The sequence below is a fragment of the Symphalangus syndactylus genome, chromosome 19 (genome assembly GCF_028878055.3).
Source record: "Symphalangus syndactylus isolate Jambi chromosome 19, NHGRI_mSymSyn1-v2.1_pri, whole genome shotgun sequence".
Taxonomy (NCBI): domain Eukaryota; kingdom Metazoa; phylum Chordata; class Mammalia; order Primates; family Hylobatidae; genus Symphalangus; species Symphalangus syndactylus.
The window spans coordinates 61,729,701-61,757,118 of record NC_072434.2 but is presented as its reverse complement, the minus strand read 5'-3'; the positions used below and the strand labels follow the sequence as shown (position 1 = coordinate 61,757,118).

At 37.7% G+C, this 27,418-nt stretch overlaps 1 protein-coding gene across 14 annotated transcripts in view; it reads left to right on the top strand.

Moving 5' to 3' along the window:
- ESRRG (estrogen related receptor gamma) overlaps window positions 1–27,418 on the top strand; it is a 594,635-nt gene that overhangs the window by 429,923 nt on the left and 137,294 nt on the right. For all 14 annotated transcript variants that reach the window (XM_063613923.1, XM_063613921.1, XM_063613920.1 and 11 more), the window contains one exon: window positions 9,698–9,814. In XM_063613923.1, coding sequence (XP_063469993.1) covers window positions 9,698–9,814 — 117 coding nt within the window. The remainder of the gene's footprint in view (window positions 1–9,697; window positions 9,815–27,418) is intronic.

Genomic DNA, 27,418 nt, shown 5'->3' with positions numbered 1-27,418 from the left:
ACAGAGACAAGTTGAGGGATTTCTGTTTGAGGTGTTGAGAGATTCCGTTCTCTAAAAGCAACCCTATCCTATCCCACAGCTGCCCTTACACCATAAGTCTGACAACAGCAAAAGACAATGCCAAGATCCACCCTGAACCTATCACTCTCAGGCTCCTATGTCAGGCATCAAAATTTCCTTTCTGACTGGCAACAATAGCAGCAGCAACAGCTACACAAAGTGCTCTTTCAGAAGATGGAATTTTCATTTTTATTTCTATTCTAAACAACGTTCAATTAATTACTTTTAAAAGATTAGAGTTAGGCAGCATTGCCTCATATTTAAGAGCACAGACTTTGGATCCAGATTGCCTGGGTTCAAATCCTGGCTTTAGCGCTTGTTAGCTATATGATTCTGGGTATGTTACCTTATTCTCTCTCTGCCTTAAATCTCTAATCACAAAAAGGGAGTTCAAAATGTAAAGCACATCGAAGAGTACCTGTGAGTCTTACTGTTTGTTATTATCCTGTTCTTAGGTATTGATATCTAAGCTTTTTGTGGATGCATTTAAAGGCCATTGAACTGGATGTTGGGATATCTCAGTTTTAGTCTCATTTCTGCAGTTAACTAGCCCATATTCTAAGAAAGAGGGTGGAGCAATCATAGGTTCTAGTGATAATAGATAAGTCATTACATATTTACCCCTTTTATGGTCTTCTATATAAAACAAGGGGGCTGAAGCAATTGGAATTTAGAATCTCTTTGAAATCAAATATCCTATAAGTCTGTGTTGTTTTATGCCAAATAATATACTATTGGTGGATTGCTAACACCTTTATTCTAAATTTTTAATGAATAATTTGAAGCTAAAAACTAAAATGGGGGAATGAATAACAGACTCACTAAAAATTAAGTTGACAAATGAGTGTCTCCTATGTGTCATTGACTTGACCTGACACTCACTTGGACAGGGGATTCTGAAAGGAGTAAGACACTGCCCTTAAAGAACATACAGTTGGGACAGGAAGGGGGCAATTCCACAGACACATATAATAAAGTGTGTTAAGTGCTAACAGAGGAACTCAGCTGAAAGGTAAGTACGGGATGAACTAGTTACATCCACAAAGACCCCTAACTCAGTCTCGGGAGCCCTGGGATCATCTCACTGAAGAAATGATAGAAGCAGCACACAGAGAGGAGCAGTAGGAAAGGATGCTGCTTTCTAGGAACTTCAGGTAATGCCATGTGGGTTTCAGACAAGGGGGTGAGCTTGAGATGGGGTAGAAGTCGACCTGGGACTGTGGCAAGAGATAAGGCTGGGATAAGATTTTTGAAGAGCTTTGCAAATGCTTTGCCCTCTGTTCTAATCAGATCATACCCAGCGATAGGCACTGTGTGTGCTCCAAGGTAGAGACAGGAAGTGTTCATGAGGAGATGTGGTTGATGCCTCGCAAACTCACTTCTCAGACATTCTGGTACTTTTAAGACCGACTATCTTCCTTTCCTTCTCAATATCTGTAAAACATAGCTAAATGCTCTCCCTAGAAGTGTTGCAAGGACAAAATCTTCTTTCGGTGTTTCTGAGTGAATGGCATATTCATTTTCACATCCTTGTGTAAATCTGAGGAAGGTGGTTTTATTTTATAATATTTGCAAACTGGAGATTAAAGTCTTAGGATTCAAGGTAAATAACAATAAATGGGATCTTAGGACAGTTCTCTCCTTTTTCCTCAGAAAAGAGACCAAAACTGTATGCATATGATCTTAATACCTTCATTTCATGTAATTCTTACAAAGTTATAGAGCAGATATGATTATTCCTCTTTTGTACTTTAGCAAACTGAGGGTAACAAAGGCAACTAGTTTAAGTTCACACAGCCAATAACATGGTAGAGCTGGAACTTGAACCTAGGTTTGCATTTTCTTTTCTTTTCCTCTTCTCTTCTCTTCTCTTCTCTTCTCTTCTCTTCTCTTCTCTTCCTTTCTTTTTTGGAGACAAAGTCTTCCTCTCTCGCCCAGGCTGGAGTGCAGTGGCACGATTTCAGCTCACTCCAACCTCCGCCTTCTGGGTTCAAGCGATTTTCCTGCCTCAGCCTCCTGAGTAGCTGGGACTACAGGCGCGCACAACCATGCCTGGTTATTTATTTATTTATTTATTTATTTTTTTTTTGTATTTTTAGTAGAGATGGGGTTTCACCATGTTGGCCAGGCTGGTTTCGAACTCCTGACCTCAGGTGATCCACCTGCCTCAGCCTTCCAAAGTGCTAGGATTACAGCATCAGCCACAGCGCCTGGCCTTTCTTTTCTCCTCCCCTCCTATCATACATTCCTCCTCAGACATTTTTCTCGACTATATGCAAAGTAATATGCTAAAGATGGACATAGAATGGACATACAAAAATTTTGTCCTAAAATGAACATGCACAATGCCTAGTGTTTAGTTGTTGGTTGTAGAATTAAAGTGATAAAGGAATGTCCATGTTTACAAATGTAGGGGAATCTGAGGGAAGATGTAGTTTTTTTTAAACTGGAAAAAAATCAAGGCTAAGTAATTTGTCCTCATTTTATAGCATTTTCAAATGCTAAGCATTTTTCATTCAATACAGTGGAGGAATAGAATCTTATTGTTAGAAATTTTGCACAGGGAGGTGGCCAGTACTGGCACAGACTGCAGCCTTGGTGAGTCTCCCAAACACACGACACTGTAGGATGAAACCAGAGTGTGTGATCTCCAGTCACTAGACATTGCTGAGGGTTTAAAAGCCTGCCTGCTTGTGAATATCCTTCCAGTCTTTTTTCCTTAAGGGCAAAGCATCATCCATTCTTATTTGGAAGTGAGGCTTGAGTTTCACCCAGAAAATGCAGCAATTTGCACCGCTATGCTGTGTGCCTCTTATATACTACATTTATGATTGTCAGAATTTAATACTATAGAATGCTAAAGAATCAACTAGCAAAAGATCTTGTCTATACCCTCCTGTCCCCCACCTCATGTTTTATGGGGTAGAGAGACAGTTCAGAGGCAAAGAGCATGAGACTTTGGCACACTCCTGTGTATGAAATTGCTTTGATAAGAGCCAGCTCTAACAATTAACCTGATGTGACGCTCCTCTCCTCCCACTTCAGTATGCCACAACCTCACCTGGCAGGTGGTCTGGGGTCCCGTTAGTAGAGTGATACTACCCATTCCTTATAGTATTTTTGGAAATCCTCTTTTAGAGTCTGAGACAGAATCTCACAATAGCTTCAGTGATGGCAAATCATTGACCTTTAAGGGTAGACTTAAAATTTAGTAATGAACAAAAATCATCTGACTTCATGTCGAAATGCAAAGGGCAGTAAGTTTGGGTGAAAATGAGGTATAATATAGTGCCTCCCAAGCCCTGTTCATACCTTCTAAAGTGGCTCTGGTGGCAGTTCTAAAGGAAGCACCAAAAAGTATTTGGTGGAATCCCTTGAGAACAGATGTAGTGTTCCTACACAACTTATTTAAAGTCGAACTGTGGATGTCTTCTTTGAAAAACAAATAACTCCCTTAACTTACGTGTGCATTGATGTAATTATGACTTTTTAAAAGCTACAGATATAGAATAAATTACTATTCCATAATATGAATCTCAGCTATAGATAGTATTATTTTCTCTTTCAGATGGAAATGAGCACAGAGTAGCTAGAAACAAAGCATTGAAAATAAGAAAGAAAAACAAAGAAAAAAAGGAAAGTTGGATCACTGTAAAAATGGAAAAACCTTTGCCACTATACAATAAAGACAGAGTTTTCTTTCTTTCTTTCTTGTTTATGTTTTAGGGCCTTTAAAACAAAAATACTACAGATTATTGCTTGCATGATTTCAGTGCTCTGTAATTGTGTACTGAGGCAAATCCCATTATTTTTAAATCACTTAATGTTGAAAAACAATTGGATAAATCCCACTTGGAGTGCCCCGTGGGTCATTGCAAGCTATTTGGTTCTGTTAATAAAATTAAAACAATTGGGAGAAATATACAGATGCTTTCAAATCGGCTTTACAATTATGATGTCTATATGTATGAAAAAGAGGACAAGTCTTAGGAACTACATAAATCCAAATGCATCATTACCATGTGGGAGTGATGTGATTCAGGAATAAAGATTTGACATATATTTTTATTTTGAGATGCCATGCTAATTTACATCATTCAGCCCTTTCACTGCCAAACTGTAAAAGTCCATTAAGTGACTGAAAGGAATACACAAATTATCCACTGGCACTCCAGGCTGGGGTTTTACATACACCCTGTTATTCTATCCGCCAGCTAGCTGCAAGATTCTATTAAGCAGTAAGTGAGAAAATTATATTGCCTGCAAACTAATTGCACAAAAGACTCTGAAATAAGTAATCAGAGCCCGGGACTTTCTGAAAAGCCGCCAGGAGATATTATAAATTGCTCTATCATTCTTGTCAGCCTGGTTTAAAAACCCAGAGCTTCTATGTTTATTGGTTCCCTCTGCAGCAGAGCACACTTCCCTAGCTATTGACAAAACTGGGAAAATTCCAGTCGTGTCATCAGTAGCTGCCCAATTCAGTCCCTGGTGCCATCTAACAAATGTGTCCCAGAAAATAGCAAGCTGTAATCCAAGAAAACTCCATGTCTGAAATGAAAATCCTATGCTGTGAACAATAACTTCTGCATCCTCCTGAGTGAATATCCAGTGTTCACATTCCAGGTGCCCATAGTTGCTATTGGAAATATTTTCGTCTAGTTTCCACTTTTAGAGAATGGAAGGAAAACAAGTGCCCCATAGAGATCATATGGTCTACTGGGAGTCGTGTCTTTGAACCATTACCAAAATAGATGTAACATTGTTACCCAGGTGCTTGGGGCAGCACATTTTTAGGATAAAATGCTTTCTTTATTGAATAGAAACAGCACCAGGGAAGGTTTTTCAAGGGCACAATCTCTGTAGACTCTAACATGGATCAAAGACTTTGTTGGGTGGGTGATCATAGCCAACAACAATGAACTAAGTGACTCAATGGGAGGGCTTGGAAATTAGAGAGGTTTTCCTCCAGCAAATAAGTTATTTAGAATGATGTTGACTTGTTTTTCAAGATATAAACCAGAGCCACTTAGTGAAATCAAGGTTATTATCCGTATGTGTCAAGGCAACTTTATTGAAAGAAAATATTTGTGAAAGAGACCTAGTTTATCAGAAACAATTTCTATACACTTCAGCTGAAAATATATCATTTGTGAAGACAGTAGGACCACTGATTTCCATCCATTCATGGTGAAATTTTTACACATATGTTGTATTTGCTGTCGCTCTGGGAAGAGTCCTTTACCCCAATGTAGTCATTTCTTTATTTTTCATGGCATAGTTCAAGCATTTGCTCCTATGTGAAGAATTTGCTGATCTTCCTAAGCATAATCCTTGTGTTTGTGGGAATGCATGTACTTGCCAGTACGTCAGTACTGCATCCTGAACCACGACACCACCCACTAAACTGTATTGTTTGTTTATACGTCTTGTCTCCTCTCGGTGGACTCCTTAATATAAGGAACCACCTCTCTCTATCCCAAACCAGCCATAATACAAAACTCCTGGCTCATCGATTAGCACTGAGGATTCAACAAGGAATAACACAGAGGTCCTACTTCAGGACTTCATTCTAACACACGAGGAAAACCTCCCCTGCTTTTACATTTCTCCTTATCATTGAAGAATTATGGAATGTAATGGATAGAAAGGAGACCAGAGTCCTTTAAATGTGATCTAAAACTCTCATATCATTATTTGACAGATTCCCTTCTGCCTTTTGAAGAGATTTAAAATCTTTACATAATTATTCCTAGATGAGTCATTCATAGATTTAGCTACAATTATTGAATCAATCCTAAATATTTTCCCAATGTAGCTCCAATTATAAAGTAAGATAAAAATTATGAAACTCATTTGGCACCATCTATCTGTATTATTTTATTTTTCTTTTATTCTTATCCTATTCGTATCAGTACGGATTTTTATTTCCTGTATAATATAATTTCCTTTATGGTTTCCTCTTTTATTCACACTTTACTTCTCAGAAGTTTTATATTTTTTTTTTGCATAATCTTTCCCCCTTTGCCACACTATTTTTCCATTTTTGTCAAAGCTACTGTTCACAATTTCAAAAAATTAACTAGACTTTTTTTTTTTTTTTTTTTTTTTTGAAACAGAGTTTTGCTCTTGTTACCCAGGCTGGAGTGCAATGGCACGATCTCGGCTCACTGCAACCTCCTTCTCCTGGGTTCAAGCAATTCTCCGAGCCTCAGCCTCCCACGCAGCTGGGATTACAGGCACGCACCACCACGCCTGGCTAATTTTTTATTTTTAGTAGAGATAGGGTTTCACCATGTTGGTCAGGCTCATCTTGAACTTCTGAGCTCAAGTGATCCACCCTCCTCGGCTTCCCAAAGTGCTGGATTACAGGTGTGAGCCATCACGCCTGGCTTTTTCTTCTATTTTTTAGATTATTTGTGGAATGATTTTCCTACTGTTTTTAACATTGCTTCCTAATGGGACATGCAGCTCACTTGATCCTGTGACACTGCGTTATAGCACCATAATTGATGTTCTTAATAATGACCTTGAGATAAGAAAATTCTAAGTTATTATAAGTATATTCTTCTACTTATATATTACTTTTTGGTGGATTTTTTTTTTTCTGGACGGTGGGGATGAAGTCTTGCTGTTTCCTAGGCTGGAGTGCAGTGGCATGATCTTGGCTCACTGCAACCTCCACCTTCTGGGTTCAAGCAATTCTCCCACCTCGACCTTCCAAGAGGCTGGGACTAAAGGTGCACACCACCATGCCTGGCTTATTTTTCAATTTTTTTTTGGTAGAGACGGGGTTTTGCCATATTGGCCAAGCTGGTCTTGAACTCCTGACCTCAAGTGATTCACCTGCCTCGGCCTACCAAAGTGTTGGAATTACAGGTGTGAGCCGCTACACCTGGCTTGGATGGTTTTTATACTGCATAGGAAATGTCCATTGTCCTCTAGTGTCTTACCATCCAATGGGTAATATATGTATGAAAGGTATAACAAAATATGGTCTGTCTGGATATGATGAGAGTACCTGAAAAAATACGAAAACCAAGAAATCATTTTCTGCTGGGATAGTCAGAGAAGTTTCCATGGAAGATTGGAATGGAGTTTGAGTTGAACAAGGAGGCTTGGAAATAATTTTAAGAAGAAAAAGTGGCAAAGATAATTCTCAGAGGAAAGTCTGAAGGACGCTTAGCAAAAAAATGAATAAATCAAATTGGCTGCCTCAAAAAGTTCATGTCAGGTAATAATAGCAATATTGCTGGAAAAGTAAATGAAAGGCTGGAAGAAGACCCTGTTTGTAAGCCTTATAGTTTATATTTCATTCAGGAAGGCAAATAATTCTACTGATTTTTTAAAATCAGCGTCATGACGTGATCAAAGCAGTCCTAGGGAAAGGAAGATGACAGCGGTATGCCGCGTGGATTAGAGTGGGTCAGGACAGAGGCAAAAAGCCCAGGGAGGGGATAACTGCCATAGTCCAGGTGTGAGCTCACACATGCCTGATGTGCATTCTTGTCAGAAGTTTGTTGATGTGAAGGATGGGGATACAGTTTTCAAAGAGGAAGTGGAACAGGTTTTAAAAGAATGATGATTATGTTTGTGGCAGTGGATCATCCTGGTAGAAAGTTTTTAGCACTGGGTTAAAGGTGTGTAGGACTAGCACTCATGCCTTGATAAGGGAAGTGATGAAAGTGTTACTTCATACTGACTTTTCAGGCAGAAAAAAGGAAAAGAATGCTGTTTGGCAAACTTTTTTTGCTTTCTTTCTGATCCTTTTAAGCAGTCACTCTTCAGTCCTTCCTAAGACAGCAAAGGCCTGTTTCTTTTTAAGTAAGTATAGGGGGAACCGAACAGGGTGAAAGGATCTAGTAGTGGAATACTAATTAACCCTTAGAAAATTACTAGCAACACTCTTTTGATGCAAAATAAATATTCAGAGATGGTTGAAGAAACTGCAGTGAAGAGTGGTTCATCTAAAGTTCAGATTATAAATCCTTTTATTCTTAGCTGTGACCCGGCCACCCCGGTTTCTTTCACTTATCCTTGGTTTTCTAAGAGTATAGCATCAGTAATATCTCCAAGGAAGGTGATGGTATATACTTCTGTTGATGCCATTAATATTACTCTTATTATTTAACCTCCTGTTAAAAAGTAGTTGCTTTTATTATTATAAATGCCCTGAATTAGAATGCTAATTTAGGCAATTTTGATAGGCTATCTCAAATTATAATGTGTCTTTTTCAAGTCATGCATACTGAACCAGTTTTCAGTAGTTATAAGTGGTTAGGTATTACTTCCTGTTGAATTAGCAGTTGCTGAGTAGTTGAGTCTTTGTACTACCCTGCAATCCACTAATGTGATATTTAATGAGGAGACATCAGTCTGAAGAAAGGTAGTCAATATAAATCAGTGTTTACAAAGTGTGATTAACTCTGAAATATTTCATCAATGCTGTGGTCCCAGGCAGACTGTATGCTAATTACTAGAATCTGCGCATGTTTCAGGGGACTTGGACGGACCCTGAGTATTGCAAACATGGAGGAGCAAAATTGCAATTATGTTCGGACCGTCTCTGATGACAATTTATGCATTTGGTGTGATGACCTCCCCCTTCCCAAGAGGGCAATAAACAGAATGCATTTTCATTAAGATACTAATGCACTTAATCACAAGGGGAAAGGGTTAGGAAGTAACGAAAGACCTTCAAGCACTATGTGACACAGCTGATTGGGGAGAAAAGCTTTATTTTAAAGGCAGCTTCTTTACAAAGCTGTAGGCAGCCCCAGAGCACATCCCACACACTGCCATTGGTACTAATCGAAAAAAAAAATTAGTTTAGATCTTTTTCTGGTTTCTTAGTTGCCATTTTAAATATGTAGGTACTACCATAAGTGATACAAAGTCTAATATTAAAAATATAGAATTTCATAGCAGTTTATTCTTTGTTCTAACATCAGGGAACTTCAGTGTTTGGAATTAATTATGCAAATTATGTAACACACATCATGATGATGATGATAATGATGATGACCATCGTCTTCATTATCATCACCATCATCAGTAAGCATTTACCAAGCACAGAATTGTGTTGTAAGGCTCTGGTAAGTGCTAAAGCAACAACTATGTAATTTCTGTCCCTACCCTCTAGGAGCTTACTATAATATGCCGTATTTGTTTACATATCATTTTCCACAGTGAAGTTTATATTGTTCAGTGTCAGAAAGACAATAAGGCTGATGCACCAAAGTATTAGGAACCAGAATAAATCCAGGATTGACAATCCAATAATCTGGTTTTGATATTTGTGTTTTCATGAACATAATCTATTTTGAAATTTCTTTTGTATCATAAGATTCTGGAAGACTCTTACTTTGCATGGGTGGACTCAGCATAATGTTTTGAAGGCTAATTTTAAACTTCATCTTCTGAAGCATTTCACCATGTTTATTCTCGTTGCCCCACGTATCTTTTGTGATTATAGCAGAACATCCAGCTTGATGATATTTGTGACATTTCTCTTGAGTCTCATGTGACATTTTTTGGGGTGGGGGAGTAAGAATAATAGAGTTGACATTGCCTTTGGGATGCTAATATTTCCTGGATCTTGCAAATCTGACAACTTTTCTTCAAACTTGTGTTTTAGGCAATATAGAATACAGCTGCCCTGCCACGAATGAATGTGAAATCACAAAGCGCAGACGTAAATCCTGCCAGGCTTGCCGCTTCATGAAGTGTTTAAAAGTGGGCATGCTGAAAGAAGGTAAGGCTCTTTGCTAGTGCCCCTGAGCTTTTGATTTTGGTGTGGGGATGGGAGGCAAAAAATTCCACCAGTTTTAGAGAAACCAGAAAAAGATGAGGTTAACAGTAAGTACCCTGACTCTGATGGCAGAATACTCCTTTATACCTGGACTTTCTGATAACTTATGGCTAACCACTTCACATTGACAGGAAGGGACAAGGTAGGAGGATCTGATGTACAGCGAAACACACCAGGTATGCTTGACCATAGTGCTTTTATCATCTTTACAATCTGCAGAGAGCAAAGGATGAAGACAAACCAAGAGGCTACTGTCATTGAATTTTTGGTTTTCTTCTCATTACTAGGTTTGCAGAGAGATTTTTTTTTTTTAATTAATCTTGGGTTTAAAACACTCTTTATTCTTTCCCAACCTTATCTTTTGGACTTTATTTTCTATTACAAAGAGCTGAAAATATCATATTAAAATTGCTTTCTATTTGCTTTCAGTTGGGGATAACAACAACAAACATAAAATAGCAACAGTGACGTGTTCTGTGCTAAACAAATTGCTTAAGCTCACACAGTTTATAATTGGTGGAGCCAGGAGCTGAACCCACTGATTCTAGATGCTACTCAACTATTCCACACATGTCAAAGGTCCTGAAATATTTGTATATTTCATCATTTCTAGTGAAACTCACATGTTAGCTTGGAGATGGATAAAAAGTTTTCTTTACTTTGTGAGGCCTGTGATTCAGTTTTTGTTCTGTAATGCATTACTTTACTTGTGTGTGTGTTTGTAAATGTGCACTTTACATACTGCATTTAGAATTTTCTGTCTCCTTTTCTTCAGGAAATTCACCAGAGTTTGAAATAAACACAGTTTTATAAAGTAACACAATGAAAAGGTGGTAATTAATGTTTGACAGAAAATTAGATTCATTTAATATTTAGATGTATAACTTCTGTTGTATTATAGAACTATGCTTTGTTTCTGGGGCTTGTCCTATTATTATATTTTGTTCTTACTGGAGATCCCCTATTTTTAACTTTTAAATCCAAATAGGCTCACATATTAATTCACCAAGAGTGAACCAGAGTGTCACTGAGTGTGTGCCATCACGCGGTGTCATAATTTTTCCTGATTTGTTCTTCTTTCAAGATTTTTACTGTGAACAATATTATAGGAAGATGAGTGGATCAGATTATGTTTGGATATATGGAATTCACATCGTATTTCTCTGACTTTCACTTATCAAATAGGAACAAAGAAGACCCTCTCAAATTCTTCTAGTCTTCAACTTTGCTCTTCCCTTGAGAAAGAGCTATAAACAAAGAAGTGTATAATGTTATAATAAAATTTTATAAAAAGATGACCAAGATACATTACTAAGTAAATATATATATAAGAACAAGATTTTTAATAGTATGATTCATTATATATCTGTGTGTGTGTATGTATGAGAGTGTGTGTGTATACGTATATATATGTATATAGAGGGAGATGGAAAGGAGAATGGATGGCAGACATCATACACACTGTGACAGATATACACATGTGTATACATGGAGAAGTGGAAGGAAGGAAGGATACCTAAAGATTGGTGACAGTGTCACATTGGTGAATGAAAATGAGGATGGGGGTACTTTTTACAGTATAGCCTTTGGCCCTTTTAGGATTTTTCAGAGTTAACATGTTTTACATTTGTAATCCATTTGCTGAATATGTACTAAAGTCTTCCCATGTTCCAGGCACTATTCCAGGCTCCAGTGATACAACAGTGAAAAAGACAGATAAGGTGGTTCTCTTGCACATAAGAGAAAACTTATGTGAAATTGCCAGAAGGACAATTTTGATAAAGGAAAACATATAATTAAAACAACAACCACCCAACCCACATGACAGAGTTTTTCTTTCAGCTAAGATGATGGTGGTAGCTTACGTTTGTGAAGTGGAGCTCTTTATCTTAGCCATTGCCTTAACCCCTATAGCAGAGTAACAAACAAAACATGTTTCTGAAAGTTAATGATCGGTGATTGACAGTCAATTTCTGGCCTTAATTATATTTATGTTGCCACTTAGTTTCGTTGTAGAGACTCAAACTAAACTTATGCTCATTCAGAGAGAATTAAAAGTGATTTCAAATCCTTGAAAGTTGAGGAATCATTATTTTTCAAAAGCAAATCCAGTTTTTAAAAAGTTCTAAAATTAATACAACAATGAACACTTGTATTGATGTGGCATTGATCTATATTTAGGTTTTATTTTGAAAAACTGAATTACATGGAGACACTTCTCCAATTCTAGGAATATGTAATTTTTTTATTAGCTTGATTTACTGCCATAATTTACATACTATTTGCTTTTCCAGGTTTAAAGAAGATATATTTCCTTAAATATTTTTTCCATTGTGATTTCTAGCAAGAACAATCCTGAAGGGCGGTAAGAGTGAATGAAGAGGTGTGAACTGTGTTTAATTAAACATTGCTGGTGAAAGTGAATGGGACAGCGCTTATCTATAATTCACACCTCTTCAGTTGCTGTTATCAAGCAAGTATCTGTTTTCTAGAGAATCGCTGCTGTTGCTGATATACTCAAATAATAATTTATTTTCCTTTACTTCTTAATGCCCACTTTGATGGCAAAATATCCGTTCTTTAACCACCTCCCCCCACCTCCCACAACCACCAAATTGAAAGGATGGGATAGTTATGAGTAAATATGGAATATTCTTTTTTCTTTTTTACTTAAAAAATGCAGTGAAATATTGCATTGTACCCTGCATATAAATGCACAATTATGTTTGGCCATCTCCTTGGCTCAAGACTTGCTTTCCAAGCCTGGAGAGAATGATAGTGTCTTAAATGTATCTTCATGGATGGAGAGGGATTTCAGTCCCATGCAGTATGTCAGAGACCATGATATAGTAAATCTATTCAAATGTAAACCTGTTCAATTCAATTACCAGTCCATAATAAAATTTGCTGCTACAACCCCCGTGTTGACCACAGCAGTCCATACAGGCTGATGGCACAGCAGGTCTGGAAATTGACAGACAAAATCTATTTAAACAAAAAACAACATTAGTTCTAGAATCTGAAATGAAATCAGATTTCAACAGCTTTGATGGGAACTTTCTCTCCTTTAACAGGTATTTTTATTCAGCTGGTCAAATCCATTGTAGATAAAGTGTTGCCTGAAGGAAATGAGGTTTTATTAAAAAGGGAGTTTATAGAAAAATGAGAATTACATTGTTTTAAAAATAATAATCATTAGCTTTATTGACTGGCATTTATGTTACTTATGGCATCTCACTTTGAGAAGATACCTGAGCGTTGGTGGGATTGTGAAGGAGAAAGTGATGGCTTGGTAGGTAAACAATTCCAGTTTCATCACATTGTACATAATGAAAATTCTTATAAGATATGCTTTCTCATTAGCAAGCAATGGAATTATACTTGAATACACTACATTTGATTTTAATGTTAGAATTTTTCAAAAAAATTGTATCAGTTGAAGAAAAGGAAAACGTGTTTTCTTAGAGAAAGCAACAAAATGCTACACTACAACAAAACTTTGAGAAGTACAGTAAAACAAATGATAATTTATTGAAATCCAAGTGGTGGCACCATTCAGCATCCTGAAAAATCCTCTTTGTCTTTCTCTCTGCTCTACTTAGCCGGTAAGTGTCACAAATGATGGGCCAGCCTTATTTTTTTGTCATTATACCATACTGTATGTCAGAGAAAGCCCATCTATTACATGATATCTGGTCTCAACATTCCCTTTTCATTTTTTTTAGGTATTGCTTATTTGAAGGAAAATCACAAGAACTAATCAAGGTGCACCTATAAATCTGGTCAAGATTTATTTTTATTTTGATCTCTCTCCTTGGTTATTTAAAGGCTATTGCAGGACATACTAGCTCAGTTTGCTCTCTGTCAGTAGCAAACAGAGACATTTTATGAAAGCAATAATCATTTTATTTAGATATAGAATTCACTGATCAAAGGATTAAAGGGTGTTTTGATGTTTATTGGCACGATGGCTTTCACCTTAGCAACTCAAATATTTTTCTTTTACTCTTGCAGGTGAGCAAAAGACTCACATTCACTCACATTATATTCTTTAGCCAGGCCAGCCTGCATGCCAAAGTGTAGATGAAACGAGGCAATTTAGAGGACCAGTTTTGTTATTTTGTGCCAAAAAATGTGCTTTTTCCTTTGCCTTAAAAAAATGCTACTTAACTTTTCTAATCTCCTATTTTGTCATCTGTAAAATGATGGCACCACTAATAGTATTTGCAAACAACATGTTGTAAATAGCCAATGAGATACTGCAGGTTGAGAGCTTAACATACCATGTGGCCTAGTGTAAGGAACAGGTCAACATTAGCTACTGTGGCCAGAGACAGTAAGGGTCAAGCTTCGGGGCCAGGTGGCTGGTAGATTCAAGCCCTGGTTCTACCACCTCTGAAACTTGGAGCAAGTTAAAGAACTTCTCTAAGACTCACTCGCTTTAGCCTATTTATTTATAACTATGAGACTGAAGGTGGAACTTACTTTGTGAGGTTTTTGTGAAGACCAAAAGATTTAATGTAGATACAGGGTCTAGTACATGCTTAACAGGAGACACTATGAGCTTGACTTGCTAGACCAACCCAAGGTCATGTAATTTGTTATCCTTTGGCAATGTCAATGGCCTTAGGGGTGCTTTCCAAACTTTTTATAGAAGCACATCAATAAGTGAAAATTTGCTCAGAAATTTCATGAGGAAATTTAGTCTTTAATACCTGACCTCAGGTCAAATGAAGAGAGACAACAGTATAAAAAGGAAAAAAGGGGCTTTAACCCAAGCAGGGTCTTCACTAACAACATTCGAGGTGAAGAAAGCTTTAAAATTACTGGTTTAGCTTCAGGAAGGAGAACTTACTCCTTTGTCTTGAAAGGAAAAGGAAGAGGAGGAAGAAGAGAAAGCAGAGAGGGGGGAGAAAGCTAATGTCCCACCGAAGAAAATGGACAAGTGGCACACATTTTAAAATGAGCAAGGAAAATCGTAAGAATCCTGTTAACTTCATAAGTAAATTTTTGAGGGTATTTTTTTGTTTTGTTTTGTTTTGTTTTTGAGAAAGGGTCTGGCTCTGTCCCCTAGGCTGGAGTGCAGTGGCATGATCTTGGCTCACTGCAGCCTTGACCTCTAGGGCTCAAGTGATCCTCTTGTCTCAGCTTCCTGAGTAGCTGGGACTACAGGCACATGCCGCCATGCTACTTTTATTTTAATTTTTTTCTGTAGAAATGGCATCTCACTATGTTGCTCAGGCTGTTCTCAAACACCTGGCATCAAGTGATCCTCCAGTTTTGGCCTCCCAAAGGACTAGGATTACAGGCATGAGCCACTGCGCCTGGGCCTATGCTTTAGCTTTTAATTTTGATTTCTCGACTACCTAATACTGTGATGTGATTTGGAGCAAGTCCATTCATCTCTAAGAGTCTCCATTCCTGTATCTTCAGGGGACCAGCTAGACTATATTCTTTCTTACCCCTTCTAATCTGAAATTATATATATTTTATTAAAAAATGATATAATGCCTATAGAAACATTATTCCAATATATGACACCAAGAGACTTGTAATGATGATGATGATGATGATGATGGTGATGATGACTATATCAATGAAGTTGGAACTACCGTAGGAGCTCTGGTTTGATAGATACGGATAATGAGATGTGCTATTTGTGAATTTTGTCTTAACTGAAAATTCTTCTGATGCTTTTCATCTTCCTAGGGGAGCAAGAAATATGTTATTTTTTTCAAAGTTAACAGACGTGAGAGTTGAAGGCACAGTAGAGCAATTAATAGGTATTTAAATAAGTAGGAACTGAAGTATTGATTGTGTATTTTTGCCTGTGTGTGAAAAACTTTTGCTCTTTATTTCCTCACATTTTCTCCCAGCTCTTGTCAATATATTGAAGTGCAGTCAGTATGGTTTTATTTCTGTGGGCATCTGAAATCTCAACACAGATTGCTGTGATTGCTAACAGTCAGATTTTATTTGAAGTTTGTTACTTTTTAAATAAAAATATTGACAGCAGTAGGAAAGGAGAAGAGCAGGCTTATGTAATTTTAAATGGCTTCTAAATATTTCCTCTGGAGGAAACAATAAGTTATTAAAACAGGCAAAACAAATCAGATAGTTATGTGTTTTATTGATGCCCATTTTTGATTTTCATACTTGATCTCTTTAAAGTATCTTTCAGCCAGGCGCAGTGGCTCATGCTGGTAATCCCAGCACTTTGGAGGCAGAGGTGGGAGGGTTGCTTGAGCACAAGAGTTTGAGACCAGCCTGGGCAACGTGATGAAACCCTCAGTTCTACCAAAAAATAAAAATAAAAAGTAAAAAATTAACAAGGAGTGGTGGTGCACACCTGTAGTCTCAGCTACTCCAGAGGCTGAGGTGGGAGGATGGCTTGAGCCTGGGAAGAGGAAGTTGCAATGAGTGGAGATTGCACCACTGCACTCCAGCCTGGGTGACAGAGTGAGAGTCTGTCTCAGAAAAAAAAAAAAAAAAAAAAAGAAAGAAAGAAAGACATAAAGTATCTTTTAATTACAGAGGTGCTCAGTGTTATGTATGAATATTTTGCCACTTTGTAGAAGTCTAGAAAATACACACAGTATGAAGATTCCAGGTAGGTAGTGCAAACAATGTAGTAGAATTGTGAGTGCCCATGTTCCAGATGAAGTAAAAGCAGAGGTTGAGAATTGGCATTTGGAATAAGTCACCATTTGTGGTGAGACAATACATGGTATTAAGATTTAATTATCATGTTAAGACCCCACCCAGTATAGAAAAGTGGGACGCTGGGTGTCAGATTCTCATTAGTCAGATAAGGAACCCAAGGTCAGAGAGTTTTAGTGACTTGCCCATGGTCCCACTGCAGATAAAGTGGAAATGGGATTAAAAGCCAAGCATGTCATATGCCCAGGACCATCCTGTATCTTTGCCAACCTGTGTGGCAGCCTTGGCCAAATAAGGGGCCTTTCCTGCTCCATGCTTGGGTTGATTGCCTGCATCTGCTGGTAGGCCAAGAGTGATCTGAGCTACTTATTTGGTGGGTGGACAAAATGGGAAAAAGTCCTGGCAATCCCAGTGAGCAGCAGAGTTTATGAGTCTAACAAGAGGTTTTGAGCTTAAGATATATAAATAAATGACATTATTTAGGAGGTGACTTTTCCTTAGGATTCTGTTCTGAGGGAACCAGTCTTCTTACCTAAAGTTTGATGGGACTGCTGAAGTCACAGATAATGATGGGGATTGGTCCAGGAAAAGTCTTTATGGGATAACTGAGCAGGCTAGAGTATTGGACTGATTGTGAGTTAGAGAAGGGAATGTACATCAGGAGTCATGAAGGTCAAATGGTAAGGTTGAGGACACTGTATCTCAAAAGGGTCATGCCATTTTTGCCCAGCTTAAATCCTTTAGCTTGACAAATTATTTTAAATCCATCAATAATTGCCAGTCTCTATGAAATAAAAGATCTTCATCTTTTGCTCTGACTCATAGATTAATAGCACTGACCTAAAGTTTAGGAAGTTCTTGGGTGGAAGAAATGGTAGGAGTATGGAGATCCTCTTCTTTTACATTGGGTAATTAGTTGTCCAGATGCTCTGTTTATTCTGAGTGATCTCAACACAGTCCATGGAGTATATTTTCTGTTTCCACCCTTTTAGAGAAGGCAATTTGTGCATGTCTACGTATACACACATATATGAGAGAGCACAGATTATACATTTATTCATTTAGCTGCCATTACATCTCTCCAATCAGTTGGCCTGAGCTCCAAGGATATAAAGAAAAATTATCCCAGAACTGTTTTGCTGCAACCACAGCTTGAGTCTTGATTTATATATGGCGGTGGGAACTCTGAGAGTCTTCTGAGTTTACTCTATCAGCAGGAGTAGCAAAGAGCAACTTACTGGTCTAATTACCCTTCTGTTTCATATTTTCCATTTTAACAAAATGTTCATTTAAAGAGTGTAGTGTTTTCCAGGTAGGTTCTCTTTAAAAAATATAAAGCTACTCAGGTCATTTAGTTACAAGTGGATTTGTTTTTGCTTAGTTAAAGAGCCTACTTAGTATAATTTATCCTAACAGAATATCTTTTGTAAAAACCTCTGAAGAAGACATTGCCAAGGTGATTTTTTTTTCCTCAAGTCTAGTATCATTATGCTGCCAAGTCGAAAACAGAAATTATTAGTAGGGAAATTTGGGCTCCTACTGCCTTCAAAAAGCAGAACAAAGAAAAGGAGAAAGCTTTAATGGTATTCAAGGAAAATATTTCTGTGTTAGATGACAGTTAATAGAACTGCATTGACCTCACAGGTATTTCTTGCACTCTCTGTTGTAATATTATCCTAAGAAGCTCCCTCATTAATGCAGAGTATTAAACAAAACTCCCAAGTTATAATATAAGCAATAGCGAAGAGCACCTTCTCTGTGAGCTTCGTCTTGACATTAAGCCATTTGGGAATGTACTTAAGGTACCACGAAAAGTTAGTTTATGTACAGATACTGCATTACTAGATGGTGATTTTTTTCACGTTTTGTTGATATGAGACTTGAATAGTCAGTCTCAAAATGAATAGTAAAGATTTTGAAGGTAAGACTAATAACACAGATTTTTGAGAGCTGAATATACATTAGGCTATGTGCTATGTGCTTTGTTGGGGTTGGTTAATCTTTACAATGACCTCAGTGGTAGCTATTTCCCCATTTCACAGAGGAAAGGGAAGCTTAGAGAGATTGTGTTACCTTCCAATGTTCTCATAGTGTATGAAGGAGTCTAAGTTCTGTAGCAGGTATTTTGATTCTACTGCCTCTGCTGTACATTTATTTAATGTAGTTATTCTTTGGGAACTTCAGAAATATTCATGTATGTATTTGGCTTGGGATTCTTCAGAGGCTATGGTTATTATGAGATACTGAGCTCTTAAAAGATGACTTAAGCAACCCATCCCCCTTTTTTTGAACTAGGGCTCACTTCAGTGCTTTGAGTTCTTCCCTTAATGTCCAGAAATAGAATGAACTGTGTTGGAAGGCAGTAAGTTTCCCAGCACTGTGAGAGATGTTGTAGGGAACAAGTTCAAGTATCATGTGAGGATTAGACCAGACTATCTTTTACAGTGACTTCCCACTCTGAAAGTCCTGACATCCCAACATAAACTTTGGAATAACTTAACAGTTACAAACTATGTGAATAAACATCAGTAATACTGAAGCTGTTCAATTCCTGGGAACTCTATTTAGGGGTCTGTGTTTTCATCGGTGTATGACATCTTATTTAAATCCAAATTGGAACATAAAGAAAAATTTTGCCTTGTGGCATAGCTTTAGTTTCTGGCTGAGTTTTTAGAAAATGAACTCCAGAACCACATTTCTTGTAAGTCGTGCTTTTGTAGAGAGGAATGAATCTGATGCACTGACTTTGTGCACCATCTGCCTCAGTTTTGAGGATATGGCCATAGTGTACCACTGGAGTATTATAATCTCATCTATTATATAAAAGAGGAAAATTGAAGTTCTAATGTTTTAAAGATTTGTCCATGATTCTGCATATAATCCATCTGGCTTGTAGAAGACTATCACATACTCCCTGCATACCTGGTTCTCCAAAACAATTTTATATTTATGTATATATTTTAAAATCACAATTACATTAGAAATGAAGTAGATAGAATCTTTGATGTGAACTAACCAGTTGCAGCACTACAGATTATTTCAGCTGAATAAATCTGTGCTCTCTGCATTTGTCTTAGAGAGGACAGAGAGAAGGACTGAAATCCTAAGAAACAATTCCTTTAGCTTTCTTCCCCCTGATTTAGTAGGGATACTATTAAAAGTTAATCATTTATTTGATTGTTTCCATTTGTCATTTCCATTTGTGAACTTGAATTAGGAAGCCAGCATTTATCTAATAGGTTACATATTTTTATTCTTTTTGGATTAAAAAAATCCCTGGCGGATTTAGCCCCAAGCTGGGGAAACCTACTTGAACATTTGCTCAGGCACTGGAAAGCCAGCCTGGTAAGTGGTGAGGGGTGGCCAGAATCATATAGGACTCTGTTTAATGTGGATTTTTTCCCCACAAGCCTTCAAACAACAGATTTTTGTTCCTTGTCACCAATGCATATGTATATCAATGTGACATCGATGATGATGACATTGTGCTTGACTGTAACTAAAGGAATTCAGGTGTACATTTGAGTAAGACTCATTTAATGAAGTGCTTCATGGTTGTATTTCATTTGGGCCCCATTCCTAAATTCTTAGTTATCTTTCTGGTTAAGGCTATGCAGAGTTCTACTCCACCTATTAATATATCAGGTATTAGGGACGATTTGAGATTATAATACGATTTTGTCCCCCTCAACTGACACTGAGCGCTGGTCATTTTTTGAGAGATTGTTCTGTAGTTCATCCTCTCTCGCTTTCTCTCTCTCTCTCTCTCACTTAGTAGGTTGAGGAGCCACCAACCAGCTTCCCTAAGGCAAGCTGTCTGCAAAGGAACAAGCCAGCTGGCTTGGCCAAGGTTGATCAATGATGAGAAGCAGGCTAGGTTCCAGGTTCACAAAAGCCACTCAGTGGAGAGTAGGTCAGCGGCTTCCCCAAAGCCAATTAGCTGGCAGAAGTCTGAGGTGCCCAGTGCTAGCCAAATTCCCTGAGCCTGATGGTACTAGTGGGGAGTCCATCCTTGGGCTTGCTGGCAAACCAGACTTAAGTGAATGGCAGATTGTGCTTTTTGAGAGCCAGTGCGGCTTTGTGGCTACTAGAACAGGTATCAGGACCTGCCACTGCCACTCACCCTTACCCAAGTAGACCGCACAGCCCCAGCACAGTAGTAACTGACCCTCAGGTGTGATGGATTTCAGCTGATTATCCATAACATAAATTTGTTTTTACCTTACTTCGGCTTCAGTGCTTTTTCAAGTTGACATGAATATGAATCATGCCATTAGAAGAGAGTGATATGGAAATGATTTTGGAAGCAGGAAGCATTACAGAGCCCTTTGACAGGAATGTCAGGATTTCTACTATTTTAAAAGCCCCAAATGTAAGATGCTCTTCTTTTATAACTTCTTCTTTTATGACTGTCTGAGATGAAATGGGACCTATGGCAAAACCCAAAGGGAGGGTATCTTAGCAATTGCCCTTTGGTTAACCTGTTTCTTGAAAGACTGTGTGTATCTAGGATCAAAATCCCTTTCCCATTTTTCTCAAGAATTACATTTTCATCTATTAAATATTTTCTACATAGGCTGCACAATCATAATTTTATTATGTCTGCACCATTTTACTAGCATTTGTATGTATCTTGGGGATGTGGGAAATTTAAGGAGCAGAATGTGTAAAAATGAGGTAATTTACATTACCTGGTTTAACTTAATATGTGTTTCTACTTATATCTGGTTTCTGTACCAATTTCCGGTTTTGTGTCTCAGTTCAAGCCAGCATGTTACCCCCATAGGAGGTCAAGTCCGTTTTGCCTGGCCTCCCTCTCAGTTCTCAGCTATAATAAGTGTTTTCCTTGAGGCCACCTGAGCCCTTATTTAGTGGCTTCTCCTGGGATTGTCCAATTAATATCCCCCAACCACGCTTCTTCACACAGAAGTTTTGGAGCAAATACAACTTTCTCTCCCTTCACCCTCTCCACTCCATTAAGTTTGTTCTTTTTTTGGGGGGGGGGCGGGGTGGGTTGTTGTTGTTGTTCTAATAGTTTCCTCTAAAAGCCAAATTTCTTCACAACTCTACTGAATTACCATTTGGTGATTTCCAAACTTGTGACTTCTATAATGGTCCCCTCCCTATTCCTGCCTCTCATAATTCACCTCTCTGCTCTCTTAGACATTTGTCTCCAGGCCTGTTAGGTTCTTCAGTATCAACATTATCATAATCATTAGTATATTTGAAGCCAATTAAATGGCAATTACTCTGACCTTAGCCAGTCTTAGGTTATTATCAATTCATACATAATTTGGAAGTATTTGGAAGGAATGTGGATTCATGCCTTATGGTTTGATCTATGTAAATATTTCTATCTGCTATGGCAGAAGTACATCTTGTTCTTTACAACATCTAGAGTTGGAGTGAGGTTATTCTGCCCAGGAGCTGTTTTCTATGTATCAGTCCAAATAATACACATTGTAAGTCTATTTCCAAACTTTTATTCACTCATCCTTGACTCATCCATTCAACAAGTGTATTTTGAGAGCTGGCTCCATACCATTCACTTTGTGAACACAGACAAAAGAGTTTCTAACCTTGTGGAGTTTATGATCCTTCATAAGCCTAAAGACTTAAAATTACAGATCTGTTACCCTTTTCAGAATTTCACCAGCATTTATATTCAGTTTCATACTGTTTAGCATTTAATTTCATGTTTTCCACAGGGGGAAATAGAGCATAAAGATAAAGAGCATGGACTCTGGGTCAAATGGAGTCTGTGACTATTGATTGAGCCCTTGAAATGTGTCTAATGCAACTGAGGAAGTCAGTCTTTAATTTTATTTAATTTTTATTAAATTAAATTAAATAGCCCCCACATGGCTGATGGCTACCATATTGGAGAGTGCAGAGATAGACTCAGGGTTCACTGTAAACTTTACTGCTTACTAGCTGTGTCATCTCAGACAAGTTACTTTACCTTTTTAAGTCTTACCTATGAAATGGAGATTGTAATTATACACACATCAGAGGATAGCTTTGAGGGTTAAATGAGATAATATATGTAATATTCTTGGTACAACATCTGGTAAACAACAGCATTAGGAAAATAATAGGTGTTATTAATTTTTAGTATTCCATTCTTCACTTGGGATGTCTCATGGAGCAAAGCATAAACAACTTGAGAACAGGAACTGTTTGTATTTTAGTCCTTCATGGCACCTAGTACAATAATGATCACATAGTAGGTGCTCAATAAAATATGACTTCTTTTTTCTTTTTAAGTCATACTTCAGTATACTTTTCAATTGCATTTTTATAATTTAGGTGCAGGAATAATTCTTCATAAATAATAACTTTTAGAAAGTTTTCATATATGCATTACGAATAAATGTTCTTTTATATTCATGTGACCATGACAGAATTGTGTTTCAGAAATCCTGTTTCATCAAAAGTATATTGACTACACTGACAATATAGTAATTGGTATCCAAAAAAAGGAGAAAGAAAAAAAAAACATGAGGAATAATGTTGGTTTTAATCTGTCTTCTCCATAGACATGTGATAAGTTAGTGAATATAAATGAGATGACAACTAAGACTTATTCTAAATAACTTGTATAAATAACTTGCCCAAGATCAGACACCTATTAAATGGTAAAGCCAGTATTCAATCCGAAATTCTCTGACTCTGAAGCTCCTATGCTATACTGATATTTATAATGAAGTCTTCTGGTTCTTCTCTTAATTAATCTTACCAGAGTGTCAAAAGGTGAAATATCCTTTAAGTCACTTGGAAGCTGCTGTTCTCTGCTATTACTTCCTTTTGTGAGCAAGGAGACGTTTATTTTAGGGAATGGTCTTCGTGCTGGAGCTGTTACAAAGTCCAGCATCATTTCTTGCTGTAGGCATTCTAAAACAGAAGGGCTGTGCAATAACAAGAACATTTTCTGATTTCTGTAAATATTGCTCTTTGCAGGACTAGAATGTGATTGCTGAAATGTCTGTGTAGAGTATTTCTGCTTTATCGTAGAGATGGTTTGAATAATATTTGAGCTACGTATATTTCTGAATGGCACCCCTTCCGTGTAGACTATCATAGCCTATTGTTTAGCAGAAGAGGTTCTGCCATTGCCTAGCGTCTGTCCCCGAGAGGCTGTCCAGGATGCTGTCTGATTATTTCATTTTCCGTTTGTAGCATCACTTTCATGCTCTGTAGACAACTGGTCCAAATTTGCGGTCCGTGAACAAATGTACTTCTCAACGATTCTGTATATGTCTGCAGGTCTCCCCAGCAGTCATTAATTAGGATCTAGAGGGGATAGTGTAGAAAAATAAAGCTTCACTAATGGTGACAAAGTAAAAGGAACAGAAATTCAATTCAAACCCTGGGTGCCTAAGAAATGTTAGAGAATCTCCTGGTTATCTCACAAATCTTTAACTATTTGGTTCTGTGCTCCAGCAGAGAAAATCTATCAAAAGTTTTGTTAAGGTAGGAAAGAACAAAATCCCCCAGCTTTTACAAGTAATGCTATTTCTATTTTAATGCCACTCAGGAACTGGCCTCTTTGAAAGTTCCCAAGTTTGTAAAGCTAGGAATTCTTCCCTCCCTCTCCTGTCTTACTTAACTTGCAGTTCTAGAATCTAACTTGCAGCCTCAGTTAATGCATTGATTTTAACTGGAAACCCAAAAGGAGACAGTGCTGTAGTCAGCTGAACTCTTTAAACAGTCCTGGGAGACCAGAGTGATTTGCACGTTGGAAAATAGCTAATGTGCCAGAGAAGCAGAGGTTAGTTTCAGGGCCTTTACTACTGTCTCTTTTCGATCACGATGAGAGAGATCACTGATAAAAAGTCTCTAATGTGAAGTGCTAAGGCACACCTTATTCTTTTTCTTTATTTTGGCTTTTATTTTTCTTCAGGGCTGGGTATTTTAAAGAAACTCAAGGCTGAGAAAAATGGAGGAAGAAATTTTGGTCATTAATTTCTTCTCTCATTGCAAAATTTCAGTAAGTAGTATAATATCTTACAAAGTTACAGGTTAAATACAGTTGAAAAATGAAGAGAATGCATTTGGAATTGTATTGTAAACACATTATTCCACATAGCATACTAATAAGATCACAGAATTTACTAATAGACAGCCCTGAGTTGCTATTAAGTCGCCAATTACTGGCAAGATTCTTAATGTCTCCAGCCTCAGTTTCTTAGTCTGTAAAATAGTGATAATAATAATGGCCTATCCTATGGAGTTTGCTCTGAGGATTAAGATAATGTATTTAAAATGCTTAGCACAGTGTCTGACAAATATTAAGTCCTCAGTAAATATTCTTTATTATTATCATCACTATAATTTTGTTGCTCAAACGTTTAGGACCTTGCATAGCTACACCAAAGATGAATCGGTTCTGCTTGGTCTCAAATGTCATCTTGCTGGAATTTTTTTCCCTCCAAAATGACCAAGTGCTATGTTCACAGCAGGCTTAGGTTTTCTTCACATTGCTTGCTGTCTGTGTCTCGCTGGGGTCAGAGGTCCCCGATAACGCTCTGTGTGACTCTGGCCCAAGACCCTTTCCTGTGTGCAGGAGAGCTGAAGGTGACAGGCAGGGTCAGCAAAACCTGCCAGAATTACAGAGACCCCTCAGTGGATTGTGGGGAGACAGCAAGAAAGTCTGTCATGGACCAGAAACAAATGACCTTGAATCCATGGAATCACTTCTCATCCGGACATTGCTAACTTTTTCTCAGGTGTAATTTATGAAGGCATCTACAGTTACTTTTGCACGCGCTAATCTGTTCATTCAGTTCTAGCATTTCAGGATAAAAAAGATATATTATAGGTGAAGAAAGCGCTACTATCACCACCTAGAATATTTAACAACCATATTGTCCCTTAAAAACCATTTGCTATAGTTGTTGTTTTTAAGTCTCTAAACAACTTGGGTTCAAAGCCGCGGGTAGCTTAGAACCTGTGAGCTCTTTACTTGCCTGCTCAAGTTCTGCCTCAAAGACATTATTCTAGCCAGAGAAGTAGCAAGTACAAATTGTTCATGCATAGCAATTGTTTCCTCTCTTCTCTGCTCTTTCTCCTTCCCCTGCTGCCTTTCCACCCTTTTATTAACCCCCGAACATCAAATTAACGGCAGCATATCAGGATTCTGTGTGGCACTTATATCCTTTGATGCTGGTTTTGTGCCTGTACTACACTTCTCATGGGAATGGTTTCATGGTTTCAGTATAGGGTTTGGAAGGAGGATTGGTGGAGAGAGAAAGCAGAGAGAGAGAGAGCAAACAAAAAAGGAGGGAGGAGAGAGAAAAAGGAGAGGAAACAAAGAAAGAAAAAAATAGGCTTCCATAGTGCAGATGACTTTGTTCTCTGTTCCCCTTAAAACTTGCATTCTTTAACACACTTTCTGTTCTTTTTCTGTATGTATAATGGTAAACTGCCAGAATACTGATGAGGCCAGAATGATGTTTGAATCTTTCTCTGTAACCCACCAACCCACACACATCCTCCCGTTTTCTTTTGGGGAAGGAAGAAATGTATCCGCATCCCAGTCTGTCCCTTCACCAGTTGCATCAGTGAGGTGGAGACTGTCCCCCCTGGGCAGTCTGCTCACTGGGTGGACGCACTGCCTGTCCAGCTATTCTGCACTGGCTCGTCTCTAATTAAAGTACTTGCTATGAATGATTTTTAAGTACTGGAGCTTAATGAAGTTAGAAAAAGGATTTGGATGCAGTTTGTGAAGACTTCAAATTGTTTGAGTTTTTTCTCTAGGGAGAATTGTAAAGTCTGGAGGCATTCTGAATTACTTACAATGTATTCCATTTTGTTCTTTTCAAAAATTCTCTCATAGTGGTGAATAGCCGAGAAAAAAAAAAAAAAAAAAAAAAAAGCCCACTGCCCATCTTTTCCCCCAGGAGCACACTGTAACTCTTGCTTTGCAAAGTAGCTTCTTGGGAATTTACAAGTCTTTGAATACTGTTATCTAATTAAAGGGATCTTTCATTCTCATTGGCAATTCTACCTTTGACCCTACAGTATCTAAGAGTTGAAAGTAAAATCACATTTATCCAAGATAACCTGAAGCTTGTACATTTGGAAGCTTATCCCTTTCACTGATGCCTGAAGCATTATGCTTCAGAGATACTGGGCTGAGCGTGGAAAAGGAATGATCAGTGTAGTTCTATGTAGATCTATGAGGTGAATTTCTTTGTCCATTGGTGGTTTACTGCTGACCAGTAAAATGCTGGCTAACACCTTCTGTTAGAGATTGGAGTTGCAGTAATTTGTCATCAATAACTGTAATTAGGTTTATCTACCCTTTTAACCAATACCATAATCTTTACCAAACTGTTATTGTTTGGAGCTATTGAGAGAAATTCTGGAAAACTATTTTGAAGATTGATCTCAAAGCAGTTCAACTCTGTAGGGATTCTTCCTTTTATCCATCTCTTACTAATTTTCTTCTGAAATATTCAAATGCTTTCTCAGAATAAAATGTCATGAAAGCATGTCATGTATCTGAAAAATAATTAATATAATTGACAGGAATGTCGGTTTTCTGCTGAGGTGTGTTTCTCCTAATCCCACTGTGCAGTCTTTAATATTGATCCAATTGTTAGGAAATCTTGTCACTCTCCGCTCACCATACCTGGGCTAAATATTTTCAGAACTGAGGATCCTGAAGGTACAGAATATTTACATCTGTATCATAATCATCATTTGACAAAAAGAGGTTTCCTTTCACTTATGTGCTGGGGCATTGTATACATAACATCTATGTATGTAAGAGGTATATGCAGCATGTGTACAATGCTTGCTCGGATTTGACAGTTTATTCATTGTGTACATTGCATATAATATTGCAAATGACACATCAGAGTATTGGAATCTAGGCAATAG